This window comes from Magnolia sinica, chromosome 6 (genome assembly GCF_029962835.1).
Source record: "Magnolia sinica isolate HGM2019 chromosome 6, MsV1, whole genome shotgun sequence".
Lineage (NCBI taxonomy): Eukaryota > Viridiplantae > Streptophyta > Magnoliopsida > Magnoliales > Magnoliaceae > Magnolia > Magnolia sinica.
Genome location: NC_080578.1, coordinates 10540855 through 10560878, shown reverse-complemented (window position 1 = coordinate 10560878; position 20024 = coordinate 10540855). Strand labels below are relative to the sequence as shown.

At 42.1% G+C, this 20024-nt stretch overlaps 2 protein-coding genes across 2 annotated transcripts; both read right to left on the bottom strand.

The window, feature by feature from the left end:
* Positions 1-3260: 3260 nt before the first annotated feature.
* On the bottom strand, positions 3261-4559 carry LOC131248245 (uncharacterized). The gene has a single exon (XM_058248430.1). The coding sequence runs from the start codon at positions 4469-4471 to the stop codon at positions 3434-3436; it is 1038 nt and encodes a 345-aa protein (XP_058104413.1). The 5' UTR covers positions 4472-4559; the 3' UTR covers positions 3261-3433.
* Positions 4560-11891: 7332 nt separating this feature from the next.
* LOC131249863 (acidic endochitinase-like) lies at positions 11892-12841 on the bottom strand. Its single transcript, XM_058250608.1, has one exon. It carries the CDS (start codon positions 12839-12841, stop codon positions 11939-11941), a length of 903 nt encoding a protein of 300 aa, XP_058106591.1. The 3' UTR covers positions 11892-11938.
* Between the last annotated feature and the right edge of the window lie 7183 nt (positions 12842-20024).

Genomic DNA, 20024 nt, shown 5'->3' with positions numbered 1-20024 from the left:
ATCATATTAATGACCCACTGGGTCCGACTCAGCAAACCCAAACCTAGCCAGTTGAATTTTGGGGTTGACAAAATGCAACCCAACCCATATAGGAATTGGTCAACCCAAACCATAACTTTCCGTGTTGGGTTGGCAGGTCAGGTCAAGTTTCGTCAGACCCTAATGTGCCAATACACAACTTTGATTGCATCCAAATGGATCCTTAAGTTTCTAACATTTCACATAAATGAATCACTCCTTCCAAACCTTGATTTTGCAACCCTCGCATGCTATACCACAAATCCCATTTGGCTGTGCCTACACTTGCCATGAGCTTTCTCAGCCAATCTGCTCACTTCGTTAGGCCATGCCTTGCATTACAACCCCTACCTCAAACAAATGCATACCAGCTTCGTTGCCGAACTGGAGACTTTCAAAGCTGGGAGATTGAATGGTTGTGCCAACCTCTCTAAATGATTGAATTTTTTTGCCAATTCGCACTTTTTTCCCATCCATTTTTGGTCACTGGCTCAACTGTTAAGACCAACTGCTCACCGAGAATTTTCTACCTCATTCAATCCATGGCAGGACCCACCTCTTTGGTAGGTAAAATTCTTCCACATGTTCAATTCTGAGTATGCGCTTAAAACCAGCCAAGGAAAGAGATTGTCTATACACAGTTACACACAATCGAGACCTCTAAAGAACTACAAATATTGTGAATCCATGCTTATCTCCAGGCTTCAGGGGTTCTCTTCACTGCCTGTGATATGGGCATTAACCTAATCGTTCTCAACTAATAAATGGCCTACCGCCTACCAATGATGAAAGTTAGACTTGGCATGTAAGCACTAATGCACATTAATGAAATAAAACACCATCTGAAGTTCCACAAACTCCTCTTTGTTCCCTTGTCTTCCACAACTGAAATAGCTAACAATTTGCACCTCTTGTCACCTCCTTCAATCAACCCATATCAAACAATGCAGCACTTGATTTTAAACAACTCTTATTTAAAAATAATAATAATCCTTTAAGATGTTTTGCAACTGCAATCCAATAAGCTCAATCCCAAAGTCTTCTGCTTCTCATCTTCCTGAGGCTGCCTCGAACCCCGAATTCATTTCCCTTCTAGTCAGGGGGCCTCACAACAAAATCATCTTAAACCATTCATCTAACCAAAAATGAGTCTGACAATGCAAAATTTAAGCGACAGTACAACTAATTTGGAGCAGAGAAAGCAAAACAAGGATGGCAACATATGCAGCTTGACGTCCCAAGGCGTCTGCTAATCATAAGATTGCGAGTAGGAATGTCAACAGGCTGGGCCAAGGTCAGCCAAGCCCAGCCTGCATAGTAGGACTTAAACCAAGCCCCACCCGGGCCTGTGACGGGCCAAAATGGACAGACCCAAGCCCAGCCCTATAAGTTAATAACCAGCCCAACCTGAGCCTAAGCCCGAACCTATTTACCACCTTTGTAATTAGATTAGTCGTGAAGGAGAATGTTAATTACTATTAATTATTATCTAAGAGAATGTTAATTGCTATTGGAATTGAGATTGGAATAATCATCTAAAAAATATTAATTGCTACTAATAAGTTGTTTAATATAGATTAGTCATTAAACATCTCAAAAATACATTGGCTGACAAAAAAAGATATAGAAATAGGGTCGTCAATGGGCTAAGGCTGTAATGGGCCAGGCTGGCCCGTTGGGCTGTAGGGCTTGGCTTGTTTCAGGCTGGATTCAAGCTAGCATATGTGGCACGAGGGCCGGGCTAGGCTCAGGCGTAAAAGTAAAGCTCATTTATTAATCAGGCCGGGGCCGAGCCTAAAAGTGAAGCCCATTTATTAATCGAGTTGCGCTTGGGCTATGTCTAAAGGTCCATATGCCCAAGCCGAGTCAGCTCATCTTGACTTATTCATGATTTCCGATGGTATTATTCAAAAGTTCTACATCTTCTTTTGTTTTTCAATGTATTTTTTGAAATATTTAATGACTAATCTAGATTAGAAAATTTATAAATAGCAATTAACATTCTCATAGATAATTATTCTAATTTCAATTCCAATAGCAATTAATCATCTCCTAGATTACCATTAATAATAATTAACATTCTCTTCGATGAGTAATCCAATTCCAAAGGTGGTAAATGGGTTCGAGCTTAAGCTCAAGCTAAGGTCGGACCTGTCCATTTATCCCGTCACAAGCTCGGGCTGCGCTTGGGCTTAAGTCCTATGCGGCCAGACTTGGACTAACCTTGGCCCAATCCGAACCAAGCGCATTGACAATCCCAAGTGAAACTTTTAAATATACCCTTGGAAACTATAAACAAGTCGATCCGGGCTAGAATTGGGCCAAGCTGACAAGCCTAGGCTTCACTTTTAGGCTTGGGCTTGAACCTTGAGCAAAACGCACACCACTCGTGGGATCCACCCATTTCTCATGGGATGCAAAACGCACACCGCTCATCCCTAAAAATAGATATCATGTACTGGTCATCCTAACTAGGGCGTAACTCAGGCGGGTTGGGTTGGGTTGAGGGTTAACTTGAGCCCATCCCCACCTCAAGAGGACTCGACCTGCAATCCAACCCAACCCAAATTCCAATCCGAGGTGCCCAACCTAATTCCTGTATACTCAACCTAACCAACCTAACCCGACCCCACCCCAATGCATGTGATTATTCCCAACCCAACCTAACCCGATCTGAATTTGCTCAACCCGACATAGCCCGATCCGGATTTTAAATCAGGTTTAAGGGTTCCAACCCTAACTCGACCTGAGGACCCTAACAACCCAACCCGAACTCGGTTAGGTTAGTCGGGTTCATGTCAACCCATACCCAAGTTGCAGCCCTAATCCTAACAAATCATACACCGCTTGCAATATAGTCAATCACCCACCATCAATTCACGAAACGGGTCTTGAGATGTCTTTGGATATCATTTGAAGCCAGATCTCAAGGAAGAGTGCCATTGGTATCAGCAGAATGACAGTAGCAAACAAACTATTAGAAACCAAGCGATAGTTTATAGTCTCCAACCCAACCCGAACTCAATTGGGTTAGTCGAGTTCAGGTCAACCCAAACCCAAGTTGCCGCCCTAATCCTAACAAACCATATATCACTTGCAGCATAGTCAATCACCCACTGTGAATTCACAAAAGTTAATCACCCACCTTCAATTCACGAAACGGATCTTGAGATGATATCATCTGAAGCCAGATCTCAAGGAAGAGTAATATTAGTATCCCCAAATGATAGTGGCAAACGAACTATTGAAAAACAAGAGGTTGGGGTATAGTTTCTCTACTTCACCATTCCTACTTCGAAATTCAAAAACAGTAGCAACAGTTACAGCTTTATTAAAAACCCCTTCCCTGCTTTAGCATATCACATACCCAAAAAACAAGAATGACAGAATTTATAATTTAACCTTTCAATTTCACTCACCCGGTGATCATCGTCCCAGCCCCTTCATCAGTGAGGATCTCAAGCAGCAGCGAGTGTGGGACCCGCCCGTCGATGATGCTCGCAGTCCGCACCCCCTGTGCCAGCGACCGCACACAGCAATTCACCTTGGGGATCATCCCTCCTGCCACCTTCCCTTCTGCCACCATCCCCTTCACCCCCTTTATATCGATCTCCTTCACCAGGCTCCCTGGATCGTTCCTGTCCTCAAGAATCCCTGCCACATCCGTCAGCAGGATCAGCTTCTCGGCCCCAAGAGCGGCTGCCAGCTCCCCCGCGACCGTGTCAGCGTTAATGTTGTAGGCCTGGCCCTTGTCGTCAGCGGCCACAGAAGCAATGACGGGAATGTGGCCATCGGCAATGAGTGGCCTGAGGATGGTGGGGTCCACGCAGGCGACGTCACCAACGAAGCCGAGGCCGGACTGAGCAGATGGACGGGCGGTGAGGAGGCGGCCGTCCTTGCCGGAGAGGCCGACGGCGGTGGCACCGGCACGGTTGATGAGGGAAACGAGGGTCTTGTTGACCTTGCCAACGAGGACCATCTCGACGATCTCCATGGTGGCGGAGTCAGTAACGCGGAGGCCGTTGAGGAATTGGGGCTGGATTCCGAGGCGGGAGAGCCAGGAGTTGATCTCGGGCCCACCGCCGTGGACGAAGACGGGGCGGAGGCCAACGCAGGAGAGGAGGACGAGGTCGTTGATGACGGAGGCCTGGAGGGCGGGGGATTTCATGGCGGCTCCTCCGTATTTGACGATTATCGTTTTGCCGCGGAATTTCTGGATGAACGGTAAGGATTCGGAGAGGATGTCGACTCGGGTTTGGGCTGGGGTTTTGGATACTTGTGGTGGTGGCGTTTGGACGGTTGGGATCGGAGGAGAAGGGGAGGATTTGAGAGGAGGGAGGCGTTTGGATGGATTTTGGAGGGGGAGAGAAAAATGGGGTTTTGAATTACTTTTTAGGGTTTTGGAGAAGGAGAGACTAGGAGGGGAGATTGCTTGGTGTTTGGCTGTCAACATCCTCTCTCTCCCTCTCTCTCTCCCACTTCCGCTTCTCTTTTTACAGGGCTTATGAAGTGGAGAACTGTTTTTGTAGACAAATGGCTGAAAGAAGTCAAAGACTGTTCGTCACTCGTCAGCTTTACAGCACACCTATGACCGCGAGTTCGTTTCGTGTACGACGCAGTACACGGACGCGAATTAGCCGCTCGGGTTGAGTAGCGAGACTAGCTACGGAAGTAATGTCACAAGTTCTGTGGTCCCCATCATAATGTATGTGTTGTATTCATACGTACATCCGTTCGTAGAAATCATTTCAGGTCATGAGACAAGGAATGAGTCAGTTCCGAAGCTCGAGTGGACTACACCTCAAAAAAAACAGTGGGGATTGAACACAGGCCACATAAGTTTTCAATCAAGCGGATATTTATGTTCTCCCTTCATTCAACTTATGAACACGTTCGATCTCAAATAAACATCACGGTGGACCCTTGGAAGGTTTCAAGGGTGGGCAGTCACTCACCCCACTGTTTTCTGTGGTGATCCATTCAAGCTTTGGATCTATCGCATCCTTTGGCTCATGTTTTAAAATGATTTCCCTTCAAATGAACGCAGACTTCATGATGGGTCTTACATGGTGAAGTTACTTCAATAGCGATGACATCTTATCAATCTACCTTGGTTGTCCCACTAGGAAAACATAATACTTTAAAATATAGGATTATTAAACCGTTTGATGCATCTTATATGAATGTAGGGTTTTTTGAGTCAGTTGTTCATGATTTTTTATAACATATCATGCTTAATAGTTGGATTAACCTGATTTTTGGAGCATATCATTCTCGACTTAATTTTTGGAGTGTCCCATTTTCATTGTGAGACTTTACACCTTTTTGGTGTATTTACGTGGGCCAATGAAATGTTGTCACGTGTCATCACTATATTTCACTATGTATTAAATGATAGGTAAAATTTAACTCGTGTATTCCATTATTGTTTATACCCAATCTAGCATACCCAAATCAAACGATTCAAAAGACATTATGTTGTAGCTATGTCATATGCCATGTAAATGACTTCAATATGAAGCAATTGAGATGTACATATGAGAGAGAGCATTAGACTATAATTCTATCAAAAAGTACTCTTTACAAAAAGTATGAATTTTATCAAAGTCAGGCTCTCTCTTAACATTAAATGACAAAATTCTATCAAATAACTCTTATAAAAAGCAACTCTCTATAAATGTCGAAGCCAAGTAATGTTAGAATTACAACATCATTCTAACATGGACGTGCATGATATAAGGATCACAACAACTTTTTAATTCCAATGTGGGAATCTAAAGACGAGGACTTTAGTCGATGCACACGAGATATATCTCTTATACACATTGTTGTTTGTAATAGGTCATATTAATATGGAAGAATCAAAGAGATTTTCACAATCGATTATTCAAATCTTTTATAATACTGAAGATTACACAAGACCACTACCTCCCATAAGCTTATATAAGCAACACCTCACGAAGAGCTACATGCCCCGCTCCATTACAATCAATTCCAACTTTATTCCATGCCTACCAATTCATTTTAGTTTAGCCTACGCAAGGCCACTACCTCCTAAAAGCCCATATAAGTAGCACTTCACAAAGAGCTACATGTCTCGCCCTATTACAATCAAGCAAAGCTTGATTTTCTCGTTTACTAATTCAATTTTTTATTTTATTTTAGTTTAATTCACTCCATTGCCCCTCATAACTTAGGGGACCTTAGTTTTTAGTTTTTAATTTATCTCTTCATCCTTCATCCTTCATCCATCATCCATGGCATCTTGTTACATCGAAAGAAAAGAACTTTCCTATTACATATTAGGTAATTTCGTTAACAATTTAGCCACAAAGTCTAATCCACACAAGATAACAAATTTATAATCAATTCACAACCGTCTTAACACATGCTTGGTTCCTTCTAAGTCCATGAATAGAATGTCACCTTGCCAACTAACTCACCACAGAGTTGTACTCTATCTAAATAACGAACAAATTGTTAAAGATCCACCTACAAATATTTCTACTATTGACATTCAATCCTCAAGTTTTTGGCCCACTTGAGTATTGGATTCAACTCATTTTTTTACTTCATATCATAAAATGAGCTCGCAAAAAGGATAACAGTTGGGCGACCGGAACTTCGTGCCAAAGGCTTCCGCATGAAATCCACGTGTAATTGGGGAAACCTTTCCAAGTTCCGTGCTAGTAACCTAGACAGGGCTAGCATGATGTTTTTGAGAAATCCACTCTGTCCATCCATTTTACAAGTTCATTTTAGGAATTAAGATAAAAATTGAGAAGAATCAAAGACTCAAGTGGGCCGCACTAAAAGAAAATATGGATAAGAAAATTCCTACCGTTGAAACCTCCCTGGAGTTGACAGTAATATTTACATTCAATCCATACCCTTCGTGATGTCATTCCCAATGGGATGAACTGAAAACACAAATATCAGCCTGATTCAAAACTTTTGTGGCCCCACAAATATTTCAAATGTGGACATTTAATCCTCACATTTTTGGCCTGCTTGAGTATTGGATTCACCTCATTTCTTACCTTCATGTTGTAAAATGAGATAACAAAAAAGGATAGACAGGTGGATTTCACACAGAATATCACGGTGAGCCCAAACTAAGTTCCAGTAACTTCGCATGAAATCCGCTCCGTCTGGCGGGTGACTCCAACACCATCCAGCCACCTGATGTCAAAGCTTTGTGGGCCTCATCATGATGCATGTATTTTATCCATGCAGTCCATCCATTTTTCCAGCTAATTTGAGAGCATGAGCCCAAAAATGAGACGGATCCAAAGTTCAAAGTGTACCACACCACTAGGGAATGAATTATTGGGTTGAAAACTTCTCTAGGACATAAAGAATTTTGGATCAAACATATTTGTGTTTTCCCTTCATCCACGTCTGTATGACCTTATAAACAGGTTGAATGACAAATAAACATCATTGTGGGCTCTAGAAAAGTTACAACGGTGGACATCATTCTCCCCCACTGCTTTTGTAGTGTGGTCCGCTTGAGCTTTGTATCTACCTCATTTTTGAACCCATTCCCTGAAATTAGCTTGAAAAATGGATGGACAGCGTGGATAAAACACAGACATCAGGGTGGGCCCACAGTGCATTGACACCAGCTAGCGGGATGGTGTTCGGGTCAACGGCCAAAACCGCTGGCCGAGCTTGGGCTGAATGCCTCCACTTTTGAAATGGATTGTTCAAGCATAGACTGCCCACCCTCTAGCGTTCAATGAACCTAGCACGTGGACCATTTACATTAGAGCCATTCATTTGATAGCCATCCCATGTGAAATTACCGAAAAATCACGCGCAACCATCACCGTAATATAAAATAATAAATGAATACCAAGTTGGAATCGTCATGGATGGACTATGTTTCGAATATCGCATTTATCAGAAGATCAAAGCAGTCACTTATATTTACTTTCCAGCACTCAATCTCGACCATTAATCGTTTCTGTTTCTTACTGTAGATCTTAAGGCCACTGTTTGGATGAATAGGATTATCCAATCTATGCTCATCTCTAATCAATTTCAATCTATAGTGGGTCCCACTGGATGGAGAATCCTGATTGAAAGATAACCCTGCCACGAGTAATATAGCTACATGGCTGTACCGTATCACGGTTGTTTGCGCTCTACCGTATCATCTTCTCGCCACCTCCCTAGAAAATCAATAAAAATGAGGGAATCATGCGAAAGAGACCACGTGCTTCAAATCCGGCATCTCATTCCAACAACAGCATCTCATGCTGCGGCGAATCTGCGGCATCTGATTTGAAATTATTTTCAGGGAAAGCAGTGGCCCATGATCCTCCAAACCACCTTTAAGCCGTTAAATCATCAGCCAAGCATATCCAATCGGACGAACGTGGATTGCCTCCAGCTCGGGGGCTCTGTGGGGCCCACCGTGATGTATGTGTTATATCCACTCCGTCCATCCGCTTCACCAGCTCATTTTAAGATGTGGTGCAAAACATGAGGCGGATCTAAAGCTCAAGTTAACCACACCACAGGAAACAGTGGGAATAAAGAAGATTACCGTTGATATCTTCCTAGCGCCAACATAAGGTTTATATGACATCCAACCAGTTCAAAGGGTGAGTCGAACCTAGATAAAGGGGAAAAAAACAATCGGCTTGATCCAAAACTTCTGTGGCCCGTAAAAAGTATTCAACCGCGAGCGGTCAACCTCCACTGTTTACTGTGGTTGGGTCCACTTCAGTTTTAGATCTGCCTCAATTTTAGTTTAAACTAAAATGAGCTGAAAAAACAGATGGACGGGGTGGATGTAACACATACATCACGAAGCTCAGGGCAGCTGATGCTGCAAGCCTAATCAACTCCCCTGTTTAAACCACCCTTGGGTGAGTCCATATGTTTCAACGCGGGTGTAACTCTATTTATTCTGGCTTCCCTTTTTTGTGTCCCACTGAAGCGGCCTGATTTTATTATTTTTACTTTTTTATTTTTCGACTGGAGCATTTTAAACATGGTTCCTTCCCAATGAATGGTCTAGATCTCTCACAACTCCCCTTTGCCATCACATCTAGACTGATCCCATTGCTAGACATGGATTCTTTGGAATACAGGTGGGATGTAGAACTGGGGAACTTTGACATTTGTACATGGATGGATTGTCCAAAGCATTAATAAGATGGTCCTAACTAAGGTGGGAATGGGCCAGGTAGCCCGCCCTGCCTTTTCAATGTGAACTCAGTACATTTTTCATAACCATCTCTGTTGCAGACCAATGAATGAAGGGTTAGGATTGTCTAACTGATGAGAAGTTTGGGGACCAGTCGCTCCATGATGGAAGGCCATCAACTCAGGGATGTCGTTCACTTACAAAGCACATGAACGGGAGATGAGTTCTCTGCAAGTTCTTAACAGCCACTAAGGGCCTGTTTGGATACCACAAAATAAGTTACCTTTTCTACTTACAAGGGTAGATTAGTGACTTATTCTAGTTAAGTAAGTTTGATTTATAATTAGTTATAAGTAATCTTTTTACTTAAAGTAATTAATCATTTTACTTATAAAAAATTTAGCTTTTTTACTTTTTTGTAAGTTGTTACGGAGAGAAATCATGAGAGATGATAGTGAGGAGAAGCTAATAAATATATTGTTTACCAAACATACTTAATTATCTTCTTAATAAATAAAAACTAAGTTGCATGAATAGCTCATCTTTGGCAACTTAAAATTCAAACAATTAAGTACTTTTAAGTAAAAGAAAGTTACTTATAACTAAATATAAATCAAACGAATTTATCTGAAATAAATTACTTATCTACTACCGTAAGTACAGAAAGTAACTTATTTGGTGGTATGCAAATGGGCCCTAATAGATGCACTTATGGGTATTCCATTGACCCTCGGCCTGGTAAAAGAGGGTAAGAATGCCAGGTGGGCAATTCCATGTTGTAGTTTGGGAAACTATAAACTAGCTCCTCTCTCCAGAGGCTAATTTACTCAAATAACACTTTATTCATTCAACACATCATGTACCTAAAGTTTGTAAATTTCATGTGCCTAAAATTTGTAAATTTAATTACCATGCATATGATCTTTTACTAGAGATCCAAAGGTTTGTTTTATATCAAATGATTAAAACTGGTTGGGATTTCAAATTGTACATGTGACATATACGGGACATGTGGGCACTTGAAGCTGAATTGTGGCACACATGTTATATGTAAGCTGCTTATAGTTATAAGTGCCATATGGGGGACGAGACATGCATTAGCTGATTTTCATGACGAAAAACATTGAGGATTGAACACCTAACAGTGAAAACATTTCAAAGTCACCGAAGTTTTGGATCATATATTGTTTTTTTCCTTCATCCAAGAAGTCCATGTGACCTTATAGACAGGTTCGATGGCAAATTAACATCATGGGTGGGCTCTATGAAGGTTTCAATGATGAGCATCATTGTCCCCACTACTTTTTATGGTGTGGCCTAGTTGAGCTTTGGGTCTGCCTCATTTTTTGGCCCATATCCTGAAATCATCTCACAAAATGGATGAAGCATGGGGATATGACACATACATCATGATGGGACCCACAAAACTTGGCAACGTCAACACACCACAAAGGTCGATCCATGCAATCCGCTTTGGAGACTAATTAAGGCCATTCATCAGGTCGGGTACACTTTGTACATTCCTCATGTAAATAATGAGATTAGTGATCTCATCATGTGAACGGCCACACACGTAGGGTGAATTGTTACCATTTTACTTCTTTCTCTAACAGCCATTTATTGGACAGTTTCACTTGCCTCATTTGCAGACCAGCATCACTTTTAGTTGATGTTTGCTCATGATGTACCCTACCAGATGAATGGGCAAGATTTCCAACACGTTGGCCTTAGCATTCCTCTAGCTAATTGCCCCGAGAGCCTTGCTCACGCTTAAAGTAGTAGCATATGATGGCCACATTGTACGCATGCAAATTCAAACAACGTGTCCATTAATCATCTTAGGCCAATGGTGCAACATGTAACCTACTTGACAAATTAGATATAATTCACATGTATTATAGCACGAAGAAATGAAAAGTTAGATATAAAATCTACCAGAAATCAAATTTTGGGGTTGTGACTCACCTACAATGGATTTCACATTTTGGCCAGTTTAATTTGATTTTATGCACACAAAATGTCGAGTGTTATACCATAAGTGCCAACATGTCTAGCGCCATCATACCCCACAGAAGTATCAAATAACCTCCCATGATGAAATTGTCAGATTGGAATCTATAAGATGAGGTATATGATATGGTACCGTATACCCATTAGTGGGTTGTATTATATTATCCCTTGCACCAAAATAGGGTGGGATGCCCATTAATAACAACATTCCCTTGGCATCTTAGAAGCACTTTTGTTAATGTCTCTTTATGTTTCTGCGCAGAGTTCCACCCCGCATGTATAAGGGGATGTTAAGGTCTCTTGATATGCATTTATACACAATCTTTGATCTTTGATGCTTTCAAAGAGAGTGATTGTTTTACACGGTAACAGAGTGAAAGGTCAAGGAATCTATTCTCCCGTGGGCTTATAATTATTTACTCTATAAGATGATTGAATATGACATGAATTTTATGATGCTCATAATAAACATTAAATAATGCCTATTATTGAAAAAGGGAAATACTTTTAAACTCTGAAAATTCAAAAAGAAAGAAAGAAAGAAAGAAAGAAAAATAGATAACACTATCGAACGTGGAATGTATACACTACACGCATTTGAGCCATGTGAGATATAAAAACGCAACATATATACACAAACGTTTTGGAGATTAGATCTGAACAGTGGCTAATGGACTCACCGTACGTCAAAAGCACTTGGGTCATGACCCCATCACCAGAGGCCCCACCCAAAACAGTGACAAACATAGATTATACATCATGTTTGATAGCTGAGCTATATCCGGTCTGATCATCATAGTACTTTGACCACAACATCACCCCACCATACTTGCTAGAGTTCTTCAATAAGGGAAGCACTTTGGAGGTCAGATCCCCAGTAGGGATGAAACCACTCCCAGCTGCCTCTGGAGCCGCTGGCAATCCCAAGAAAATCTTGGTTGCCTTGATCGAGGAAGTCCATTGCTTCCAAGCATGGTCCAGATTCCCGACTTGGCCCGAAGTGTACTGGCAAGGAGGGTTGTTGTAGAACTGGACCCATACATAATCAAACAAGCCTGTTTTCAGTGCCCTACCCACCCATGCGTCTGGGAATGGGCATTGCGGGGCCGCCGTTAGGTAGACTTTCTTTCCTTTAGAACCATAAGAAGAAAGATCTCTTGCAAGGTCATCCCAGTGCTCATTGGTCCCGCCCTCGATATCAAAATCAATGCCGTCGAGAACCGCATCACCCAAAGGGCGTGATGAGGATTTCCCACCTAGGTAATTGTCCCACAGATACTCAGCCACTTGCCGTGCATCGTCCGCCGATGCTAGGGAGTAGTTCCCAAGCGCTCCTCCGATCGCGAGCATCACTTTCAACCCTTGATCTTGGCATGACCTGATGTCATCACTCAATCCGGTGCACCCGTTGGAGGACGGATCGCAGTGGCCAGCTAAATTGAGCTGTGGGATCTGGCCATTGCCAAAATTGCAAAGGAAAGCTAAGTTCACAAAGTCGTAGTTACCGGTGGCGCACGTGTCAGCAAGGGTACCTTCGTTGCCGTTCTGGCCCCAGTAGATTGCAATGTCGCCTCCATGTGAGTGGGCCACCAATGCACATAAGAAAAAGAGAAGGTCGAGAGGCCTAACCATGGACGGATGTGATGAAGCCATTTGAATGGTGAAAATTACTAGAAAGAATGTTGTGAAAGAAAAAGAGTTGAAGAAGGTTAGGTTGTCCACTAACATGGCACATTAACTCCTTTAAATAAGTCCTGCGGTGGGACCCTTGTGATCTTTAATAAATCAATGGTTCCAATAGCTTACACGCATGTCATTGTACACATCCGTGGATTGAAAGTTACTTTATACGCAAGACAAGCGTTCTTTGTCTGGAAGATTGCACGGAGAAGGCCATCATTGGAGTGGATTACGTGCAACCCCGCACCTTGATGAATGTATAGTATATCCACGCCGTTCATCCTTTTTCCAGATCAATTTTGGGACAAGCCCAAAAATGAAGTAGATAAAAATCTCAGGTGGACCACACTACAGGGAACAGTGCTGATTGAATGCGTACCATTAAAATTTTTATAGGGCCGTTATAATGTTTATTTACCATTCAACCTGTTGATAAGGTCACACAGAGCTAGATGAATAAAAAAACAAAATATCAGCTTGATCTAAAACTTGCGTGGCCTACAAAAAGTTGTTAATGGTCAATTACCACTCTTTCCTGTAGTGTGGTCCACCTGAGATTTGTATCTGCTTCCATTTTTTTATCTCATATCTGAAATAAGCTGAAAAAAACTGACGGACGGCATGGATATACTGTACATACATCAAGATGGACCCCACAGTCAGTGCCGCACCGTGTTGGACAGGGCCAGGGACGCACCTAATCCTCTCCGGGCAATCATAGACATCCACGCTATCGTTTGTATAATGCAAATTGTGACTTTGTCTTGTTTACGAGAGGAGTTATAGGATACGTCGCTACTTACAGTTTGAGGTTTTGAATCTGAAAAGTGGGGCCGATGCATCCGTTATTTCAGATGCATCCGACCGTGGGTGGACCATTCTCCAACAGTTTCCCAGGTAGACAGTATGTAGCCAGTAACCAGGGAAATCGGATTGCGTACTGAGTTACCCGACGCTCTTATCGTATTGAGTAAACTCAGTTGGGGCCACCTTGAATGTTTGTGGTCTATCCACGCCGTCCATCCATTTTTCCATATAATTTAAGGGGTTGAGCCCAAAATGGAAGGATATCCAAAGATCAAGTGGATCATACCACTGGAAACAGTGGGGATAATGATTTCCACCTTCGAAACCTTGCTAGGCCGGTGATGTTTATTTGTCATCCAAACTGTTCATAATATCATACGTACATGCATGAACGGAAAACACAAATATAAGCTTGATCCAAAACTTCTGTACCCCCGAGAAATTTTCAACCGTAGAAGTTCAATTCAACTATTTCATGTGATGTGTTCCATTTAAACATTTCATATGTTTCATTTTTGGGCTCAAGCCTTAAAATTATCTGGGAAAATGGATGGACAGAGCGGATAAAATACAAAAATCAATCATGGTGGACCTAAGAGAGTTTAATCGCTTAGCGAGTTACTAACTGCGCAATCCGCTTTTGTAACTACGAGCCTGTGCAAAAGAAAAGCTACGTGAGGCCCACCGCATTGAGTATGTAAGATCCACTCCGTCCATCGTTTTTCTCAGCTCCTGTTAGATTGGGAAACTAAAAATAAGGCCGATCAGAAACCCAAGTGAGCCGTACCACAGGAAAGAGTGGGATGGGGACGGTTCCCATTAAAACCTTTTTAGCACCCACAGAAGTTTTGGATATGGCTGATATTTGGATTTTACCTTAATCCTAGTGGGGACCACCTAATGAACGGTCTGGATGGAATATTAACATCACGGTGGGCGACAAAGGTTTCGTGTCCACGTCCCCATTGTTGCTTGTGACGTGGCTCACTTCAATTTTGGGCCGGACAGATCATTTGGAAACGGATTGGCTACTCCCCCTGACACCAGCCCCGTGGCTGGGTGGTCGGTGCTCTGTGGGCCCCACGCTGATGTATATGTTTCATCTATTCCGTTCATCCATTTTTAAATATCATTTTAGGGCTTGATCCAAAAAAATGAGAGGAATATAAATATCAGGTGGACCACACCACATGAAAGCAATAGTGATTGGATATCCACCATTAAAATCCTCCTGAGGCCCACTGTACTGTTCATTTGACATCCACTCTGTTGATTAGGTCATACAGGCCAAGATGAAGGGAAAAAACAAAAATTAGCTTGATCCAAAACTTTTATGGCCCCAAATTGTTTTCAATTTTCGAGCTCATTCAACACTTTTTCCTGTAATGTGGTCCGCTTGAGATTCAGATATAACTCATTGTTGGTCTCGTATTGTAAAATGATCCGTAAAAATAGATGGATGGCATGGATGAAACATAAACATCATGATGGGGCCCACAAGCACCGACTACCAACCACTGGCGGGTGTCAAGGTGGAGTAGCCAATCCGTTTCCGATCATTTTTATCGCTTCCTGACATGAACTTACGCAGATGATGGGTGGCATCTTTTTGTTTGGAGCGGATCAAGTGTTACCTAGCTAACACTGTGGTGAATGTTTCCTTGCCTATGGGGCCCACCTTGATGTGTATGTTGCATATCCACGCCCTCCATCAGTTTTTACTAGGGTTGTTCACAAGTCGAGCTAGCTCGAAAAACTCGCTCGACTCAGCTCAAGTCAACTTCACTACAGTTACAGTGGCCATTGAACGTCCATCATTGAAAAACACTTACAAGGGCCCATGGTAATGTTTATTTACCATCCAACCTGTTAATAAGGTTACACAAACCTAGATGAAGGGAAAACAAAAATATCTAATTGATCCAAAACTTTTATGGCCCCAGGAAGTTTTTAATGGTGTACATTCAATCCCTATTATGTGGTCAGATTTGGATCTTCTTTACTCTTTAGAATATTACCTAAGTGAGCTGAAAAAACTGATGGACGGCATGGATATATAAAAAATACATCAAGGTGGGCTCCACGGTCAGGGAAACACCCACTGTAGTATTACCCGAGTAACACATAATCCGCTCACCATATTTTGTACGGCTCCGATTTCGATTACTTCGCCGCGGAGGAAACGGATTGGCTACTCCCCCTGCCACGAGCCTGGTGGCTGATGGTCGGTGCTCTGTGGGCCCCACCATGATGTATGTTTTTCATCCATTCCGTTCATCCATTTTTAAAGATCATTTTAGGCTTGATCCCCAAATTGAGAGGGATAAAAATCTCAGGTGGAACACACCACAGGAAAACAATAGTGATTGGATATCCACCATTAAAATCCTCCTAAGGCTCACTGCACTGTTTATTTGACATCCAATATTTTAATTAGGTCATAAAGACCTAGATGAAGGGAAAAAACAAATATCAGATTGATCCAAAGATTTTATTGCCCCAAAAAGTTTTTAATGGTAGATGTTCACTCAACACTGGTTCTTGTAATGTGGTCCATTTGAGATTGGGATACACTCGTTTTTGGTCTTATGCCATAAAAGGTTCCACAAAAATAGATGGACCGCATGGATGAAACAAATATATCATGGTTTGGCCCACAGAGCATCGACATTATAAGAATGAGGTATATACCATTCTGTTTCCGCCGCGGATTGCCTGTTCCCGGGACACGCGAACTTCCTGTGGTAGGGCCCGTAGAGATGCCGGTTACAAATCCACTCCGTCCATCAGTTTTTTAAGACCTCAATTACACAAGAATCAAAAAACCAGGCAGATCCCACGCAAAAATGGCCCACATGATTTTTGGATCTACCTGGATTGGATTTTGGATTTTAGATTACTTAAATAGACGGAGTGGATTTATCGCAGGAATCTCTGTAGGCACCACACAGTTTGTTTATATATATATATATAGCTTGTTAGTACACAACTGGCAGTTCACACATCAGTGTTAGCCACCCACGCCCACTAGGGATCGATACCAATACCTCAGTGAGTCACTATTTCTCACCAAAAGTCCTTGATCTCTAACACAGGGGTCTTTGAGTTCGCTAAGAGATTCTTTGTGCGAGGGGGTACTGTAGATTTCTCTCAAGTATCAGTTCGAGCATTGAGAATGTCCAGATGGACTCTGGGATTAGCTCTCCTTCGTGACAAGTACTCAATTAAGAAAGAAAGTGTACTTGCTCGTTCGGACTCTTAGTTCGCTTCCGCATCGGCGTTCTCGCAGATGGGAACGCTTGTTTGTGGTCTTGGGAAAACCTGGCCGTGGTTCTCCACTCCCATTAGAGTTTTGGTTGGGGCGGGGCAGCCCCCTCAATCCGTCACGTCGAAGGGTCTGATAGTGGACTACGTCCGACGAGAGTGAAAGCCATCCCTTATTTGTATACCGGCATAGGCAATCCGCGTCCGGACTTTTTCAGTCGATCCCGGGCGTCTATTTGTGGGCCACATTTCAAACGGTTCCTATTGTCCCACCGAGGAGATTTTATTTTGGGCATGGCCCATACAGTGGGACACGAAAGAATGACGGATCAGTGGTTTTGATTACTGATCAATGGGGCCCACTAACCAGAACTGAAAACCGTGGTACGCTGTACAGAGACTTGGGTCACACGTATCACATAGTCAAGGGTCCACTTTGTCAACATTAGTACGTCAGCATTCACATGTGCCAAAATTTTACACGTGTGGAGGATCTGGGACATTTATAGTGTCCTCCTTGTGGGATATGTAACCCATCCTCGAATTCGGACCAGGCCATTGGTCGGGTGAAAAACACATGAACTTGGACTACAAATCACATGTTATGGTTTTCCTGATCGTCTGTTTCTCCCTGTAAATGTGGCCACCTGGGAAATGGATCCATGGGAATTTGGTCTGAGGAAGATTCAAAGCGTGGGACCATCCTATGAATGTATTGGATTCCATTCAGTGTTCCATGGTTGCACGTGTGGTGCATCTTGTGCTTCGCATTTGAAGATGGGCATATGATGGAATTTTGAGCCTGGCGTTTGGGCGAATCGTGGGTAGGCCCGGGCATGAGTTTTGAGGGCCGTTGGCTACCTGAGCTGGCGGGCCGGGTTAAAAGTGGGCCGGGAGTAGCCATAGGCCAGCCCTGTTCCTGAGCATAGGTCTACAGGAGTTGAGTTGACTCAGCTCAGCCACTGGCTAACCCCAGCTCGAACTCAGCTCAGCTCGGTTCGTTGAGCAGCTCAAGCCAGTTTGAGTCAAGATTGAGTCGAGTTTACCTATGCAGCATTTCCACAAACATGTGTGCTACGATTTAAATTCTCATCGTATATAAAACAACAACTGTAGCTTTACAGGTATTTCATCAAATATCTTGTAGGCAATATACATACCTTCCTTGCATCACACTTCGTTTAAGTCATTTCATCGAACACTTGGTGAGTAACATCAATATCAAAGTAACCAAGTCACATAACTGATTCCATCCGAGTTTGATTTGAGTTGGGGTTCGATCCGATTTGAGTTGGGCTCAGCCAATCTCAAACTTAGTCTAAAATTTTTTCAATCTCAAAAAATCAGCTCAGCTCAACTCGAACTCAGTTTCATACTGAGCCGATTCAAGCTTTTTTGAGTCAAGTCAAGCAACCTAACTCGGTTTGTGTACAGCCCTGTTCCTAAACCATGGCCTAGTCTGGCCTTGGCCCTGGCCTTGATGGGGCCCAATGACCTAACTCCGTAGAGAAAAGAGAGAATTAAATATGTGGGTCCCAAGTGGGGGCACCATCCTAGCCGTCCCTTGAATACCAGTGAAGATGATCTTAAAAATTATTATTATTATTATTAAAAAAATTTATTATTATTATAATTTAAAAAAAAAAAAAAAAAAAAACACTAAGTCACAAATTAGGTGGCCATGGTTTAAAAGGGCGAACTCGGCTACCATTCTATAAATTAAAATATGAAGGTAACTCATTTACCTCACATAGGTCATTGATGTACAGCAATCTAAACCATCCAAATTGTGTGTCCGATGGAGTTGATCTCTAAATAAAACAGATCAGACAATCCTAACCATCCAATTAATGATTATCAAATGAATGGTTCACATTAAAATAGTGAGTGGTCTAAATTCCAAAGAGAATAATCAGATGGTTAATATTATATTCTCAGTAGAGGACTCCGGGGAATAGGTGGACCCTCGACATGGATGAGTTGAATTTGATCAACTGCTTATTAGTTGTCCATTTGTTTCTCTCCCTGTGGCCCACCTTTCGAGCGGGCAAGTTTGAGCGTCCAGCAATGGCATGCGAATATGTGGACCCTCGACATGGATGAGTTGAATCTCACTCTAGTTTACAAAACATATGTTTTAGAGATTAAGATTTTCAATACACTACTAATATTAACTAAGGGGTCCTTAGGCGCTGAGGAAACGGTGGTAAATGATGGGAATCAGTGGTAAATGCATAAAGTAGGTGTGATTGGAGAGTGGAACAGGGTGTTAAATATATTTCATTTACTACCCTTTCAGCTAAAAATTAACGTTATGTTTGCTTCGAGAATTGATGGGCCCTATTATCATGTTTACGTGAAATTTACCTTGATGGATAAGTGCATCCTATTAATTTAACCATTAAGCCTAAAAATCACTTTAGTGTGTGCGTTAAGTGGGCCATACCATGGACAAAAGTCAATAGAGAGACACTCACCCTTGATTTTTTAGGGCCTGCTGTGATGATTATATGAAATCAACTCCAACCATTAGATACAAAGATAAAATGTAGGCATATGGATAAATTATTATTTTTTAAAAAAAAAAGACAAGCCCATCCTTGATTCGTATGGGCCACACAAAAGGAAATTTTTTGGAGAGTGAGGGTTAATATTGTTTTCCTTCATATGACCCAATTGAATGATAGAGCAATTTGACACTTAGGCCTTATGTCTCAAATTAAGTGACACACTTGATAATTAGGGAAGATTTTACATAAACATTACAATGACCATGTTCGGCAATATTTTTTAGGACTAGATGAGTTCACCTCAAGAGATCTCTCATAAAAATGATTTTGTTGGCTTCAAGAATTGATATGCCCAACCTGTGATTCAAGTGGGGCCATACAAAGGGAAACAGTTGAGAAAGGCATCCCTTGTGTGTTGTTTCCAATCATATGTTTCACCTAAATCATGAACCAAGATGAGTTTTGGGCCTTCCAGCTAATATGGAGTTACACACTTGGTGATCAAGGTGAATTTTACATAAACCTTATGGTGTACCACTATTAAGAATATTTAAAAAAAATACATGTCATGAATG